Here is a 17,202-nt window from a genome sequence, read left to right as displayed (position 1 = left end):
GCGCAGAGCGGCCGATACGCGTCAGCACTAGCCAGCCTGTGGCTGGCGGAACAGGGGTGTATGAATTCCGTTCTCCGCTTTCAGATGATGGCAGACTACGCCATGTTTCTGCGGGGCGGTGGAGGCGGGCGGCCACTTCACGGAAACGTCTGGCTTGGGGCGGGGGCAGGCCAAAAAGATTAAGGGAGATTAATAAGCCTTTAATAAATCCTCGGATCAGGGCTGTCCACACTTCAAGAGTGACTTGCAGACTCGTCAAGCAGTAGCCGTTACGTTTACCGCCCCGCCCCGAGACAAAGTGATTCATCCAAGGTCACACTCCTGGCTCTCTTGCCTCTTAAACGGAGGCAGGGTGGACTTGAAAAGAAACTTGGCTTCAAATCCCGATGCCACTGCTTCCTAGTATGAGGAAGCTACTCTTTACAATGAACACCAATCCTCCGAAGTTTGCAGAGGTTGGGGCTGGCCATTCTCTATGCCCCCCATCCAGTCCAGGCACCTCAGGGTTCATGGGTAGATAGGCAAGTTGGCCCCCAGGCAGTTGAAGGTCTCTGCCTAGCCCCCATCCTCCTGAGAGGGCCTTTGGGTTTTTGATCTCCATCCAATGTGGGGATCCCCTGTTTCTCTGCAGTGAACCCTTCCCTTCAAGGAAACACTTCCTGCTGCTCCCCTGGCAACATCAGCATGAGTTTTTGTTACTCTGAGGTGCTGAGGCCCAGTGGCTTCATCTCTGGGGATGCCAATTAACTGTCCCACCAAATTGAGTTAAATGTTTGAAGGGCCTGGCAGAGCCTTCTGCACCTCTCAGTTCTCAGGTCTTGTGGGTCCGTTGACCTCTTCAGATATACTGCATGCACTCTCCTTGACCATTCTGTTAACTTTGACTCTCCTGCACCCCTTGTTGGGTTCTGGTCACCCTGAAGGTACAGCCACCCACAATATCTGCTCAGCAAGACGCAAACACAAGTTTTGCAGGTCAGGCTTTTTTTTTTTTTTTTTTTTTAATTGGATACACACAAGGCTGAGTGGGGCCTGAGATGCCCTTGGTCCTCTTCAGCCAGGAGAAAGCAGACTCCACAAGGGGCTCCCAGGATTCAGGACTGGAGAACACACCTGACCTCCAGCCAGCCAGCCCTTCAGAGTGTCTTGGGGGCTCCCTGAGGTCTGGGGCCGGGCAGGGCTGGAGGGATTCAGAGGAGGTGCTCCAGGGGGCCTCCGTGGCTCTGGAACTAGAGTGGTGACTTTTGGGGAGTGGGCCCTGGAGAGGCAGGTCTCTTTGGGACAGAGGAAGGCCTGGGCTTCGAGTGGACCGTAGCCTGTTTTGGTGCCTGAGTTAGAGACCCTGAATGGCTTGTGGAGTTTAGTGACTGGCGGCCTACAGACCTGAGGCTCCCGTTCTGGGAGAAGGTGCCTGGCTCTAGATCTGCCTGGGCCAGAGCTGCTGGGGCTTGAGCTACCCGGGCTTGACACCCACTGGCCTGAGCAGCCTTGGCCTGAGGCCCTGCTTCCTCCGGCCTTCTTTTTGACAGCAGATGCAGAGCCTTGGCCTGGCCCTGAGGCAGGCGGAGGCCAAAGCCAATGCCCATGCGGAGCGGTCCGGATTTCTTGCCCTGGGCACGGGGAAGCAGCTGGGGGAAAGCAAGCAGCCTGGGTCCAGTCCTGTATCTGGGGTTGGGGCAAGAAGGGGTGCGGAGCTGGAGACACTCCAGGCATACAGGGTACTCCACGACAGGGGCCTTGTCGGTTTGGCCTAGCCACAGGCGCTGCAAAAGCAGTAGCTGCAAGTCGTGGGCGATACGATGGTGCCCCAGATGGAGCACCAGGGCTTGGGCCAGGGCTCCTGGGTCCTTGAACTCTGCAGGGTCCTTCCCGCTTGCCACGCATACCCCCTCCACCCCAGGGGACCTGGTGTTCCTGTACTGATGCGAGTGCCATGCCTGGCTGTTAGAGTGGACCCCACGAGAAGGTGGGCTGGGGCTCGGGGACGTGAGAGTGGAGGTAGGTAGATCTTCGAGGTGGAAAGGCGACTGGCAAGGTGAGCGGGGGAAAGAGTAGTTCTGTGGCTGAGAGGGCGAGGAGTGAGTGAGGGTAGCAGAGGGGTATAGCGGGTGGGAAGGCGAGGAAGAACAGGGAGGGGAGAGAGAGAGGCAATTCTGAGGAAAGAAAGTGGGGAAATTTGAGAGAGAAGAAGAGTAGGGATGTAAGACAAAGTCCGAATTTGAGTCAGAAGAGTAGAGATGGGAGCCCGCAGAATGGGACTGTAGGGGAGGAGAGCAAGATGGCTGGGTGGAGCGGAGTGATTGTTGGCAAGGCTGAGGTTGTAGGTTATAGAAAAGGGAGTCTGCAGTTTGTGAGGGGCCCTGAGGGGGCTGCCCAGGGGACGCTGTGTTCTGTAGCAACACCTGGGCCTTGTTTGGAGGCAACATTGCCTTGAATCCTTCAGGAAGGGACTGGGGAGTCAAGACCAGAGATGAGAGACCTGGCAGATGTTAAGACCAGTTATCTCTCAAGCCTGAAGTGGCTGAGAAATCAAAACCTTCTGTGCACAGAATGTGGCTGCAGCCTGGTGTTGGTGTGGCTCTTGGTGGCATACGAAGGAGCCACCCAGCCCTGGAGCAGCAGGTTCTCTGAGTGTCTGGGCAGGAGCTTGGCTCTAAATGTGGTCTCTCACTTCTTTGCAGCCGGCCATTGATGAGGGGTGGAGGGCACAGAGGATCTGAACTGCCTCTTGGGAGCCGAGGGGCAGCAACAGTTATCTGGGTGGGCCAGGGGGGACGACACAGCCCATAGGATCTGTAGAGAAGGAAACAGAGCCCATGACACAGGGAGACTGGGTCCATTTCTGGCTCTGGCTTAAGTACTATGTACAGGCTGGTTCGCCACGATCCTAAATCCATATCACCCCTGGGGTCAGAAGAGCTGGCAAAAAGCTCCAGAGAAGGTGAGAATGGAGGAGGAGAGGAGATGCAAGGGAGGGTAGGGTGGAGAGGACGGAGTTAGAAGAGGGAAATTGGGAGATGGAGACTGAGATGGAACTAGGAATTGAGGGTGTTCTGTTCCTGGGAACTCTTACCAATAAAGGTTCCTCTGGGCTGTTTCTCAAGGCACTTCAGCGATGAGAGGACCTTGGAGAGAGGGAAATACAGTCAACAAAAGGTGGATATGCCCCTCTCTGCCCCCAGCGTCTGTCACCCTAAACTCACTCTGACTCAGATTTTGGTCTGAGTCTTGCCCTCAGTCCTTGTTCAGCCAGGAGGAGGTCTTCTATTACGGGTTTTTGTTCTCTTCAATCCAAATCACAGATTCTGCAAGCATCCTGGTTTTGTGGCACTCTGGTGGCCCTAATCCCTGTCTTCCCTCACGCTGATGTCCTCTGACTCAGCCTGGCCCCAACCCAGATGGCTTTTCACACTCGGTAGCAGCAGTAGCAGTGGGGCCAGCTGGTGAAAGCCTCTGGGAGACAGAGACTGTGTCTAAGGGGCGGTGTTGCCGCCCTCCTTGGGAGCTGGGAGCCCCATATCCTGGAGCAATTCTCCCTGGCACCTAGTGCTTATGTCACAAAGGCCGGGTGCTGACATCATAGGCTCTCCTCATCACGGCTCTAGGACCTTCTCTCAGAGATCATTCGAAGGTTGGCTCTTGACAAAACTGAAGCAAGCACAATTCTTTGGGGCATTCAGTCTCTCCTGGGCCTAGTCCCCACCTCTGCTCTCTGCGCTTGTACTTTACAGCTCCCAACACCTCCTCCAGCCAGGGTTCTCCCCAGCTGTACAGCCTCTCTGGGCTGGGCGCTCCCTTCAACTTCCTGTTTTTTGCTTTCTGACTGGTTCATGGTCCACACCTTTCCCCCCTTGGATATGCTTATAAGTTTGCTTTTTTTAAAAAATAAAATCAGTTGTGTTTTATAATTTTTAGCTTTATCACAATATAATTCATAAATAAAATTATAATACATTTTAAGTGTATATAGTGATATTTGATACACCAGGAAAGGAATTCTCCCAACTGTTAATGAATACATCCTTTACCTCATTTATTTACATCTATATTTGGTGGGGAGATGAGAACAGTTAAGTTCTACTCTCTTTGGATATGCTTTATATGGGTTTTTGTTTGTTTGTTTGTTCACTTTTTTTGTTGTTAAATTTTTAGGCCATGCCACATGACATGTGGGATCTCAGTTCCCCAACCAGAGATCAAACCCATGTTCTCTGCATTGGAAGCATGAAGTCTTAACCACTGGACTGCCAGGGACATCCTACTTATATGCTTTTACATCTACTTTCTTAATGGCTTTACTGAGATATAATTCACACACCATACAATTCACTCATTTAAAGTGTGTTTTTTTGTTATACACACAGGGTTGTGCAACTATCACCACAATATAATTTTAGACCATTTTTATATCCCCCTCAAAGAAATTTCATACCCACAGTCACTCATTCCCCCTCCCCCCAAGTTCCTTAAATCTGCTTTCTGTTTCTATGGATTTGCATATTTTAGACATTTTATATGAGTGGAATCATACAATATGTGGCCTTTTGTGTCTGACTTCTTTCACTTGGCATTATGTTTTCAAGGTTCCTACATGTTGCAGCATGTATTGTTACTTTATTCTTTTTCATCGCCAAATAATATTTTATTATATGAAAATACCACATTTTGTTTTCCCATTCAGTTTTGTTGGTTTTACTTTTTTTGTCAATTATGAGCAAGGCTGCTGTGAAAATTCTTGTGCAAGTTTGTATGGACGTATGTTTTCATTGATCTTGAGTAGATCTCAGTAAATAGAATTGCTGAATCACATGATAAATCTATATTTAACATTTGAGAAGCTGCCAAACAATCTTCCAAATTAGTTGTACCATTTTTGAATCCCACCAGCAAGGTACAATGCTTCCAAGTTTTCCTATCCTCACCAACACATGCTATTGTCTGTCTTTTTTGTTTTAGCAATCCTAGTCCATGGGATTGTGAAGTTGGACACGACTGAGCAACTTCACTTTCACTTTTGACTCTCATGCATTGGAGAAGGAAATGGCAACCCACTCCAGTGTTCTTGCCTGGAGAATCCAAGCGACAGAGGAGCTTGGTAGGCTGCCATCTCTGGGGTCGAACAGAGTCGGACACAACTGAAGCGACTTAGCAGCAGCAGTAGCAGCAGTGGGTGTGAAGTAGTATAATATTAGGATTTTGATTTACGTATCACTAATGACTAATGATGGTGAGCATTTTTTATGTGCTTATTGGCTATTTGTTTATCTTCTTAAGAGAAGTATCTATTCAAATCTTTGGCCTCTATTTTAATTAGGTTTTTTTGTGTTCTTATTGTTGAATTTTTAGTGTTCTTAAGGGAATGGATACCCATTCTAGTATTCTTGCCTGGAGAGGAGCCTGGCAGGCTACAGTCCAAGGGGTCGCAGAGAGTCAGATGTGACTGAGCGACTAACACTTTATATATTTTGGATAAAGAAGTCTCTTATCTGGATATACAACCCTCTTATCAGATATATGATTTGCAAATATTTTTTTCTATTCTCTGGATAATCTTTTTAATTTCTTGATGGTCTCCTTTGATTCATGAAATCTTTTAAATTAGAGTCCAATTTATCTATTTTTTTCTTTTCTTGCTTCCTTTCAGTATCTTATCTAAGACATTGCCTAACCTAGGGTCACAAAGATTTATTGTTTTCTTCTAAGACTTTTATAGATTTACCTGTTAAATTTAGATCTCTGATCCACTTTGAGTTAATTTTTGTATGTGTTGCAAGGTAGGGGCCCAACTTCATTCTTATGCCAAAGAATTGTCCCAACACTGTTGAAAAGTCTATTCTTTCTCCAGTGAATTGTCTTAGTATCCTTGTCAAAATTCTGTTGACCATTGTTCCAGTTTCCTGTTGTTTCTGTAACAAATCACCTCATACTTAGCTTCTAAAAACAACAGAAATATATTATCTCATAGTCCTACAGATTAGAAGTCCAACATGAGTCTAACTGGGCTAGAGTCAAGATGTTGGCAGGCCTGTATTCCTTTCTGGAGGCTCTCAGGGGAACCCATTTTCTTGTTTCTTCTTCCAGCTTCTAGAGTTTGCCCAAGTTCCCTCTCCTCTTCAAAGCCAGCACTGTTGTATCTCCATGACCATTCTTTATATATATATACATATAATTGATTTATTTATTTTTGGCTGTGCTGGGTCTTTGTGGCTGCAAGGGCTTTTCTCTAGTTGCGGTGAGCAGGGGCTACTCTCTAGTTGTGTGGGCTGCTCATTGCAGTGGCTTCTTTTGTTGTGGAGCACAGGCTGTAGGGAGTGGGGCTTTCAGTAGCTGCAGCATGTGGGCTCAGTAGTTGCAGCTCCTGGGCTCTGGAGCACAAGCTCAATAGTTGTGGCACACAGGCTTAGTTGCTCCATGGCATGTGGAATCTTCCTGGACCAGGGATGGAACCTGTGTCTCCTGCGCTGGTTGGCAGATTCTTTACCACTGAGCCACCAGGGAAGCCCTCCATGACCCTTCTTCTGACTCTGAACTCCTCCACCTCTCTTTTCAATTTATAAGTACCTGTGTGATTCCATTGGGCCCAACTGGATAATCCAGGAAAATCTATTTTAAAGTCAGCAGATTAGCAATCTTAATTTCCCCTTCCCAGGTAGCCTAACATTTGCACTGGTTAGTTAGTTAAGTCGCTCAGTCATGTCCGACTCTTTGCGACCCCATGGACTGTAGCCCACCAGGCTCCTCCGTCCGTGGGATTCTCCAGGCGAGAATACTGGAGTGGGTTGCCATTTCCTTCTCCAGGGGATCTTCCAGACCCAGGGATCAAACTCAGGTCTCCCGTATTAGAGGCAGACGCTTTAACCTCTGAGCCACCAGGGACGCCCATGGACAGAGGGGCCTGGTGGGCCACAGTCCATGAGGTCGCAAAAAGCCTAGCATTTGCACTGGTTACAGGGATTAAAAAACAGACCTTTGGGGAAAGCATTACCCTACCTGCCCAAATCTTGACTAGTTGCCTTGCTAGAATCTGCAGAATGACATTGAATAGAATTGATGAGAGCAGATATCCTTTTCTTCCCCCTGATCTTATGGAGAGTCCTCTTTTTTATCCTTGGTCAGTCTAGATAAAGTTTTGCTGATTTTGTTGTTCTTTTTAAAGAGCCAATTTTTTTTTTCATTTTCTCCATTGTTGTTCTATTTCATTTGCTTTTGTTCTGATCCTTATTATGTCTTTTCTTCTACTTGCTTTGAGCTTAGTTTGTTCTTCCCTTTCTGGTTTCCTAAAATGTGATTAGATCATTAGTTTGAGATTTTTCTTCTTTTAAAAATGTAGACATTTACAGCTATAAATTCTCCCTTTTCCCCACTGCTTTACCTGCATCCCATAAGTTTTAGGGTGTTGTTTTTTGGTTTTCATTAATCTCAAAATAATTTATACTTTTGCTTGCAATTTCTTCTTTGACTTACTGATTATTTAGAAGTATGTTATTTAATTTCTACACATTTGTGAATTTGCTAGATTTATTCTATTATTGATTTCTATTCCATTGTGGTTAGAGAACATACTGTGTAGGATTTTATTTATTTATTTATTTATTTTAAATGAAACAAAGATGAATATTTTTAATGATAAAAGGTATAATTCACAAAGAAGATAGACATTATAAACCATTAGACACCTAACAATAAAGAAACAAAGATACATAAAGCAAAAAATCAGAAGAAATATAAGGACAAAAGCATATAATCATACATAGACATATTAATATTTCTCTGAGAATATTTTATAAAGTGCAGAAAAAATAGGAATAGCATCTTGAATGATGTCATTAATAATTTAAATAGACTCATATTTAATTATACTCATCTTAAATCCTACACAAATCTATTTAAAATTTTATATCTCATACATTGTTATTAGATGTCCATAGGACATTTAGAAAAGCTGGCCAAAAGATAAACATTACAGAATTTCAAAAAGTAGAATTATTTTTTGTGTATGTGATTCAGTTATACATATACACATATATTATTTTTGAAATTATTTTCCATTATAGATTATTACAAGTTCCCTGTGCTATACAGTAAACTTTTGTTGCTTTTTGCATATCTATTTTTGGATTTTTTTTTTTTTAGTTTTAAATCCACTATTATCACTCAAGTTCCACATTATCATTATCTGCTGCTGCTGCTAAGTCACTTCAGTCGTGTCCGACTCTGTGTGACCCTATAGACGGCAGCCCACCAAGCTCCCCCGTCCCTGGGATTCTCCAGGCAAGAACACTGGAGTGGGTTCCCATTTCCTTCTCCAATGCATGAAAGTGAAAAGTGAAAGGGAAGTCGCTCAGTCATGTCCGACTCTTTGCGACCCCATGGACTGCAGCCTACCAGGCTCCTCTGTCCATGGGGTTTTCCAGGCAAGAGTACTGGAGTAGGGTGCCATCGCCTTCTCCGTATCATTATCTAGTAGTAATTAAATTAATGTGATCATCTGTAACCTAACAAAACCTCTGAATGAAGTTTCTCTCTTCTCCTTTTTTCTTCCTCCTGTGCAATTCCAAGCAAATGTGTAGTATGCAGTATTGATTTCCAGTCTCTTTAAACTCCTTCAAGTCTGTGCTATTAAACTGAGACAACTGCATCAAGATAGAGTCTATCATAGCATTCCCTGAAGCACAGAATGGAGGGGCAATTGAGCAAACAGGACCCGGGAAGACACCAGTTGAACCAAGACAACTCTGTGATAAAATGTAAGAAAAAACAAAATACTCCCATGAATGTATTACTTAAATGACAACTCCACAAGTAATTCCCCCTGGAACTGGGTAGACAGTTTCTACAAAAAGCTCAAAAAATGTAGGTATACTGATATTCAGGAACACTCCCAGGAGAACACAGGTGTCCTTTGTCACTGCTAGTGTTGGAGGGTCTCCTGAGGAGGTGGGGTCGGCAGTGGCTTGCCGTGGGGACCGGGGCACTGGCAACAGCCTACTCTGTCAGAGTTTTATCTCTCTAAATCCACCGAGGCTAGTTTTATGCCCTAACATATGTTCTGTTCTGGAGAATGTTCCATGAACACTTTGGAATACTGTTTATCTGCTGTTGGTACGTGTTCTTTGATGCCTGTTAAGATTTTTTATTGCCTGTTAGGTTTATCTAGTGTATTGTGTTGCTCGAGTCTTCTATAGCCTGATTGATTTTGCTGCCTAATTGTTGAATGCTGCTGTTTAGTCACTAAGTCATGTCTGACACTTTTGTGACCCATGGACTATAGCCTGCCAGGCTCCTCTGTCCATGGGATTTCCTAGGTAAGAATACTGGAATGGGTTGCCATTTCCTTCTCCAGGAGATCTTCCTGACTCTGGGATCGAACCTGCGTCTCCTGCTTGGCACGTGGATTCTTTACCACTGAGCCACCTGAGAAGCTCAATTGTTGAATACTGTAAATTTAAGATAGATTGATAGACCAGGCATGAGCTTTTCCATGAATTCATCCATGAAAGGAAGGACTGCAGTCTTCAGTGAGGTTCTCAGGACTCTCCCTCTCAGAAGCAAGCCTTCTTTAGAGAGTTGCTTCCAGAAGTGGCATATATATTGTGTCATCAAGGAGGGCAGTTATATCTGAACTCTCACTTTTCAGGATAAGAAATGATCTCTTGACCCTGCCAACTGAAACACACAGTCTGAGGTAAGTGCCAGAATGTCAATTTATAAATTTACCCTAAAAAAAGTAGCTCACATGGGCAGGAAATAATTTGCATATTCTCCCTTTATAGTCTATTTGGGAAGTCAAAAAGTAATCAGAATCCACGTAATTATTTTGCCATGAGAAATCATAGTTGCAGGGATTGACATACTGCTTTCAACATCACCATTCTCTCAAATCATGTAGACAGAACTGCCTGGGGGTCAGAAAGAGGCTTGATGCATGGTCTCAGAACCAGGAAAGTTGGGCAAACTAATAAATTGATTGTCTGATAACACCAAGCTAAGAGGTTAGTTTCATTTATCTCAACAGAAATACTTAAAGTCTGTTGAGCAAAGCGTTATCTTTTCTGGCCAGTGCTGGCATGAGTATATCAGATTTGTCTCTATGATTCTTTTCTTGCTCCTCCAAAGCTGATCGATATATTCTCTCAAACTAGCTGCTGTAGAGACTTGCCAAGTGGGAACTGTAATTTGCACTCCTGTGTTCTGACCCTCTGTGAGTCACTTTTGTAGTTCAGCAACGTGATTTGCCTTATCCTCGAGTGCTTGTTTGTATCTAAATACAGTCTTTCAGTTCAGTTCAGTTCAGTCGCTCAGTCGTGTCCGACTCTTTGCGACCCCATGAATCGCAGCACACCAGGCCTCCCTGTCCATCACCAACTCCTGGAGTTCACTCAGACTCACATCCATTGAGTCAGTGATGCCATCCAGCCATCTCATCCTCTGTCATCCCCTTCTCCTCCTGCCCCCAATCCCTCCCAGCATCAAAGTCTTTTCCAGTGAGTCAACTCTTCACATGAGGTGGCCAAAGTGCTAGAGTTTCAGCTTCAGCATCATTCCCTCCAAAGAAATCCCCGGGCTGATCTCCTTCAGAATGGACTGGTTGGATCTCCTTGCAGTCCAAGGGACTCTCAAGAGTCTTCTCCAACACCACAGTTCAAAAGCATCAGTTTTTCAGCGCTCAGCTTTCTTCACAGTCCAATTCTCACATCCACACATGACCACTGGAAAAACCACAGCCTTGACTAGATGGACCTTTGTTGGCAAAGTAATGTCTCTGCTTTTGAATATGCTATCTAGGTTGGTCATAACTTTTCTTTCAAGGAGTAAGCGTCTTTTAATTTCATGGCTGCAGTCACCATCTGCAGTGATTTTGGAGCCCCAAAAATAAAGTCTGACACTGTTTCCACTGTTTCCCCTTCTATTTCCCATGAAGTGATGGGACCGGAGGCCATGATCTTCGTTTTCTGAAAGTTGAGCTTTAAGCCAACTTTTTCACTCTCCTCTTTTCACTTTCATCAAGAGGCTTTTTAGTTCCTCTTCACTTTCTGTGATAGATAGTGATATTCTGTGAAATATAGTATTTAGTTCATAAAATTTCCCACATTATCCTTTTTGTGTATGCTCATTTCAGTTATTTACATTAAAAATTTTTTTACAATGTTGTGTTGGGTTTTTGCCACGCAACAATGCAAATCCGCCATAATTATACATTCATCCCTTCCCTCCTAGCCTCCCTCCCCTCCCCTCATCCCATCCCTCCGGGTCATCACAGAGCACCAGACTGGGCTCCCTGTGCTACATAGCACATTGCTCTTATTTCCTACTTTGTATATGAGTTTTCTAGCCTAGGAATTATAATTATCCCTTTATACATTGACTTCAACAAGACTTTGACAGTACTGTTGTGGAAATACCTGAACCAGCCAGTTGAACCAAAGACTTGTTTGCCTTTTAGCTCTTCTTGTTCTCTGAAGTAAACAAACAATGCACAGATAAATTCCATTATTAAAAAATCCAAACAATGCATACATTTACAGAGTAAAATTATAAGATGGCCTTGATACTCTTTCTATTTTTACTCTCTCCAGGAACGTCCAGTGTTTGTCCTCCATTTGTGGATATATCTAATATTTGAGTTTATCAATTATAATTCAGTGTCTCTGCTTATGTATCTCTAATCTATCATTTTCTGAAAGAGATGTGTTAAGTTTGGTTCAGTTTAGTTCAGTCGCTCAGTCGTGTCCGACTCTTTGCGACCCCATGAATCGCAGCACACCAGGCCTCCCTGTCCATCACCAACTCCTGGAGTTCACTCAGACTCACATCCATTGAGTCAGTGATGCCATCCAGCCATCTCATCCTCTGTCATCCCCTTCTCCTCCTGCCCCCAATCCCTCCCAGCATCAAAATCTTTTCCAGTGAGTCAACTCTTCACATGAGGTGGCCAAAGTGCTAGAGTTTCAGCTTCAGCATCATTCCCTCCAAAGAAATCCCCGGGCTGATCTCCTTCAGAATGGACTGGTTGGATCTCCTTGCAGTCCAAGGGACTCTCAAGAGTCTTCTCCAACACCACAGTTCAAAAGCATCAGTTCTTCAATGCTCAGCCTTCTTTATGGTCCAGTTCTCACATCCATACATGACTACTGGAAAAAAAACATAGCTTTGACTAGATGGACCTTTGTTGGCAAAGTAATGTCTCTGCTTTTTAATACGCTGTCTAGGTTGGTCATAGCTTTTCTTTCAAGGAGCAGTGTCTTTTAATTTCATGGCTGCAGTCACCATCTGCAGTGATTTTGGAGCCCAAGAAAATAAAGTCTGTCTTGGTTTCCTTGTTTCCCTATCTATTTGCCATGAAGTGATGGGACCAGATGCCATGATCTTCTTTTTTTGAATGTTGAACTTTAAACCAGCTTTTTCACTCTCCTCTTTCATTTTATCAAGAAACTCTTTAGTTTCTCTTCGCTTTCTGCCATAAGGGTGGTGTTATCTGCATATCTGAAGTTATTGATATTTCTCCCAGCAATCTTGATTCCAGCTTGTGCTTCATCCAGCCCAGATTTCTCATGAGATGTATTAAAATCAACTATAACTGTTGATTCATATATTTCTCCTTGCATTTCTGTCAGTTGTTGCTTCATGTATTTTTGAGGCTGTGTTATTAGGTGCAAAGTTATGTTTACAGTAATTAAGTCTTCCTGTTCTATTGTTCCTCTTATCATTTGGCAAATCACAGTGAACTTTAAAGACAAACCAACCCAGCTTTCTTCTCCAGAAGTTGGAAAATGACCACTAAGGCAAAATGGAAGAAATGAGAAGGAAGAAAATAAAAATAAGGCTAAAAATTAGTGAAATGGAGACTTTAAAAGAATAGGGATTCACATTCATTAAGATGGCAATTATAAAATAAAACAAGACAGAAAACAAGTGTTGCGGAGGATGTGGAGAAATTAGAACTCTTTGCACTGCTAGTGGTAATGTAAAATGATGTAGCTACTATAAAAAACAGTATGGTTCTTCCACAAAATATTAAAAATAGAATTACCATATGATCCAGCAAGTTCACTTTTGAGTAATTACCCCCCAAAATCAAAAGCAGGATCTCAAAGAGATACTTGTACACTAATGTTCTTAGCAGCATTATTCACAATAGCCCAAAGGTGTAAATAACCCAATGTCCATTGACACATAAATGGATAAACAAAATGTGATAAATGCATACAATGGAATATTGTTTCACAAAAGGACAAATATTGCATGATTCTACTCATACGAGGGACTCAGAGTAGCCAGATTCTCAGAGACAGAAAGTTCAGAGGTGTTGGGGGTAGGGGAAATGGAGAATTATTGTTTAATAAGTATGGAATTTCAGTTTTGCAATAGGAAAAATGCTCTGGGGATGGATGGCAGTGATGTTTGCACAACAAAGTGAATATACTTATTGCCACTGAACTGTATACTGAAAAATAGTTAAAGTGGTACATTTTATAATAATTTTTAAAGATGAGGAATATTAAAGAAAAAAAAGGCTGATCTTTGAGCAGGTTGATAATCTGGGCATATTTCCAGCAACACTGATCAAGAACACAAAAAAGAGTTGTGTGTGGGAATTCCCTGGAGTCCCGTGGTTAGGTATCCACCCTTCCACTGCAGGGGTCTTGGGTTCAATACCTGGTTGGGGAACTAAGATCCCTCATGCTGAGTGGCATCAAGAAAAAAAAGAGTTGGGTGCAAATAAAAGACAAAACAAAAATAAATGGGAATATATCTAGAGACATAAGATTGAAAAAGAATAAAAGTGCATTTTTCCTTTGGAGTGGAAGTAATCACACTTCCAGATCATTTCTTTAGCACTTGAGGCACTGAGAGAAATATGAGTGACTGTTCCAGAAAGAGAGGGAGAAGGCTACTCTTCTTGTCCCTTTGCACCAGTCCCCTGGCCATGCAGATAGATTCTGAGCTTACTGAGTACTTCTTTCTCAGTTCAGTTCAGTTCAGTTCAGTTGCTCAGTTGTGTCCGACTCCTTGTGACCCCATGAATCGCAGCACACAAGGCCTCCCTGTCCATCACCAACTCCCGGAGTTCACTCAGATTCACGTCCATCAAGTCACTGATGCCATCCAGCCATCTCATCCTCTGTCGTCCCCTTCTCCTCCTGCCCCCAATCCCTCCCAGCATCAAAGTCTTTTCCAATGAGTCAACTCTTCGCGTGGGGTGGCCAAAGTACTGGAGTTTCAGCTTTAGCATCATTCCTTCCAAAAGGGTTGATCTCCTTCAGAATGGACTGGTTGGATCTCCTTGCAGTCCAAGGGACTCTCAAGAGTCTTCTCCAATACCACAGTTCAAAAGCGTCAATTCTTTGGCACTCAGCTTTCTTCTCAAAGGGACCTCAGATATGAATAGTATTCAAGAGGTCATTGTTCCAGGTGTAGATGACAGCTCCCAGAAGGTGGAGCTCAAGTTCTTGGTTGAAAATGATCCTACTCTATCTATATCCACTTCCTTTCCACATCTCTGTAGACAGAGCCAATGTGAATTGTGAAGGGGCTTTGTCCTCAGCCTGAAATAGTGGGGGCTGGTGGTGCTGTACTGAAACAAAGCCCAGGAGGAGGAGAATCTGTCATCAGTACTAGAGGCCAAGATAGGAGCCGTTAGGCCCAACTTCCATTAGTTAGACCAGTTCCTGGGACAATACCTGTTTCCTACTCCAGAAACAGATACCCCAGACCAACTTCAAAAGAGAATACTGACTTCCTTGGTGGCTCAGTGATGAAGAATCCACTTGTCAATACAGGAGACACAAGTTCAATCCCTGGTCCAGGAAGATTCCACGTGCTGCAGAGCCAATAAGCCCTGAGCCACAACTATTGAGCCTGTGCTCTAGAACCTATGCTCCGCCACAGGAGAAGCCACCGCAATGAGATGCTCATGCACAACAGCTAGAGAGTAGCTCCCACTCGTGGCAACAAGAGATAAGCCAGTTCAATGAAGATGCAGCACAGCCAAAGTAAATAAGTAAATTAAATTACAAAATACTTTAAAAAAGACAGAGATCACATGGCAGAATCTGTGCCTTCACCCATCATCTGTCTGTGTTCTCCATGAAGCCTGTTTGGACCAACGTGCCAGAACCTGCCCTGCCATATCCATGGCCTGGCTTTTAGGGACGAAGCCCAAGACTGGGACAATGCTGTACTTGACAGGACTGTCCACACAGGTGCACGCAGGTAGTCCTGTACCAGCAGAGATAGCCAGGCATGGCATGGACCTGAGCTGTGCCCTGTAGATGAGTCTGCAGCCTGATAGGAAACTTGTGCAAGATACTGGAGCAATAGAAACGTCTCCTGGACTTTAGACCCGAGAAACACCACCCCTGTACATCAGGCTTACCCTGTCTAGGTTCACCTCCTGGGGCTTTGTGGACACTGTTTATCATTGTGTAAGATTTCCTTTCCTTTCTAGCGTCTCTGCTGAGGATGCAAATCTGAGAAGTGAAAGTCTTGAGGTGAGCTGAAACTCTTGAGTCCTGAGGTGAAAGTCTGAGAAGTCCCAGGTTAAACTGGCCATGACTTGGCAGTCCTGAGGACTGATCCTATGGGTAGAAGAGCTCCTTGAGAGTGTAGGAATGCACTTAGGCACAAGGAGATCTCTTTCCTTGTGGCTGCAGGTGTAGTTTTAATTCTTTTCCTTCCTTCCTATCTGTGTCCTGACTCAGAAAAGTTGGAGCCAGAGCTCCCTCCTTCCCTGATAAGTAAGTGTTGAGGTCCTTTAATGGACTGGAACCTGGTGGTCCGGAGTCGACCGATAAGAAACTAAAGGAGAGAGAAAGAGGCTGATATTCCTTGGTTTACGCAGAAAGCCAATAAAGCCCCTGCACGGGGCTTGCTCTGTTCACAAAGGCCTCAGGCGCCCTCTCGATGGGGTGAAGGCGCAGAGCGCCTTCTTGTGAGGGTCTTAGAAGTCCAGGCAGGAAAATGAACTCAGAGAGCCTCTGCATTTCAGGGGATCAGCCTGAAAAAGAGAGAGAGGGAGAGAAAGAAAGACACGGGGACCAGACCTCTGATGGAGCAAAAGGTGTTTTAATCAACATGGTGTGGGCATCTATACTGTCTTACAAGGTAGTTATTCTCAGCAAAGATAAAGATTAAAATTTCAGACTTACAAAACATAGGCCATCCATTTTAAAGAGAGAGAGAGTTGTAAACAATCACTTTTACCATATGGTTTACAAGTAGGAAGAGGGTACTTATCACCGTATAGAAAAACTAATGAAGGAAATGCCTGGATTCCTCAGTCCCAGGAGAGGCTTGCCTCTCCTCTTAATTCCTGAGTACTCAGGAATTAATAAGGAACAGAGAATTCCTGACAGATCCAAAACAGCACACAGGAAGCCTCCTGTTAAGTACTTACTGTCAGGTAAGTTCCTCCAGAAGGAGAGAGGTCATACCATTTACCATCTGCCAAGGGCTTTCATGAGTTCCCTTAGAAGTCTGGCTTTGCCATTGACCTGATTACATTTCAGATGGACTCTGGATGGAAGCTTTTGGGAGAGGCTTGCCTTAGCCACACCCGAATGCCTGCTGAGAAAGACAATATTGAACTGAAAGTCTGAAAATACTTCCTACTCATTCTATGGGCCACTCCTCATCTCAAGGATGGTTAGATTTGGAATGCCCAATTTATGTGTTTATGGTGGTGGAGTTCTCTGTAGGCAGCTTTTCAAAACTGAGGGCTGAGGGTCTTGGGATGAGCGTCCCACTGATTCTTAGCTCATCACTTGAAGCGTGGCATCTGATAACTTTGGAGTAACTACACGTATAACACAAGACAGTTCTGTTATGTCTGAAAAGTATGCAGTTATTGCTTTTTCCATCCAAATGCCATTCTTCTGTCCTGAGGGCACAGTGAACTGGTCTTTCAAGATTGGTATGACCTTTGACCCAAAAGAGGATTGCCACAATAGTTTCTGATGACCCTTAGTTTCAATAGCAGAGAGGTTCTTGTATAAGGCAGGGTTCCTATGCCCCTGAGAACATGTATATCTCTCAAGTAAAGCACAGAAATGTTTCATATCAGTCTCATCTTGCGTGCCCTGAACAGGATGGTCAGCCTGCTGGAGTTGTTGAAACTTTAGGTTTTTCCCATTTTCTGAGCCAGGTGTTGCTCTTAGACAGTCAAACTGCCTAGTTGGGATCTTATTGTACATAGTGATCTAT

General features: G+C 44.2%; 1 protein-coding gene across 1 annotated transcript; it reads right to left on the bottom strand.

Annotated features, from left to right (window-relative positions):
* Positions 1 to 27: 27 nt before the first annotated feature.
* On the bottom strand, positions 28 to 2,492 carry PRR30 (proline rich 30). Its single transcript, XM_040225699.1, has 2 exons — positions 1,311 to 2,492; positions 28 to 153 (listed from the first exon to the last, which is right to left on the bottom strand). Exons 1-2 carry the CDS (start codon positions 2,424 to 2,426, stop codon positions 28 to 30), a joined length of 1,242 nt encoding a protein of 413 aa, XP_040081633.1. The 5' UTR covers positions 2,427 to 2,492.
* Between the last annotated feature and the right edge of the window lie 14,710 nt (positions 2,493 to 17,202).

Source organism: Oryx dammah, unplaced genomic scaffold (genome assembly GCF_014754425.2).
Source record: "Oryx dammah isolate SB20612 unplaced genomic scaffold, SCBI_Odam_1.1 HiC_scaffold_25, whole genome shotgun sequence".
Lineage (NCBI taxonomy): Eukaryota > Metazoa > Chordata > Mammalia > Artiodactyla > Bovidae > Oryx > Oryx dammah.
Note: the sequence above shows the minus strand (reverse complement) of the source record. Positions and strands in the feature narration are given on the sequence as shown.

Bases quoted from the DNA above. Each gene is read 5' to 3' on its own strand.
- PRR30 (XM_040225699.1), bottom strand. From the start codon at position 2,426: ATGTTGCCTCCAAACAAGGCCCAGGTGTTGCTACAGAACACAGCGTCC. The intron at 154-1,310 runs GTCCACTCGAAG...CCCCGCCCCAAG, and splicing joins AGGCACCAAAACAGGCTACG to CCAGACGTTTCCGTGAAGTG.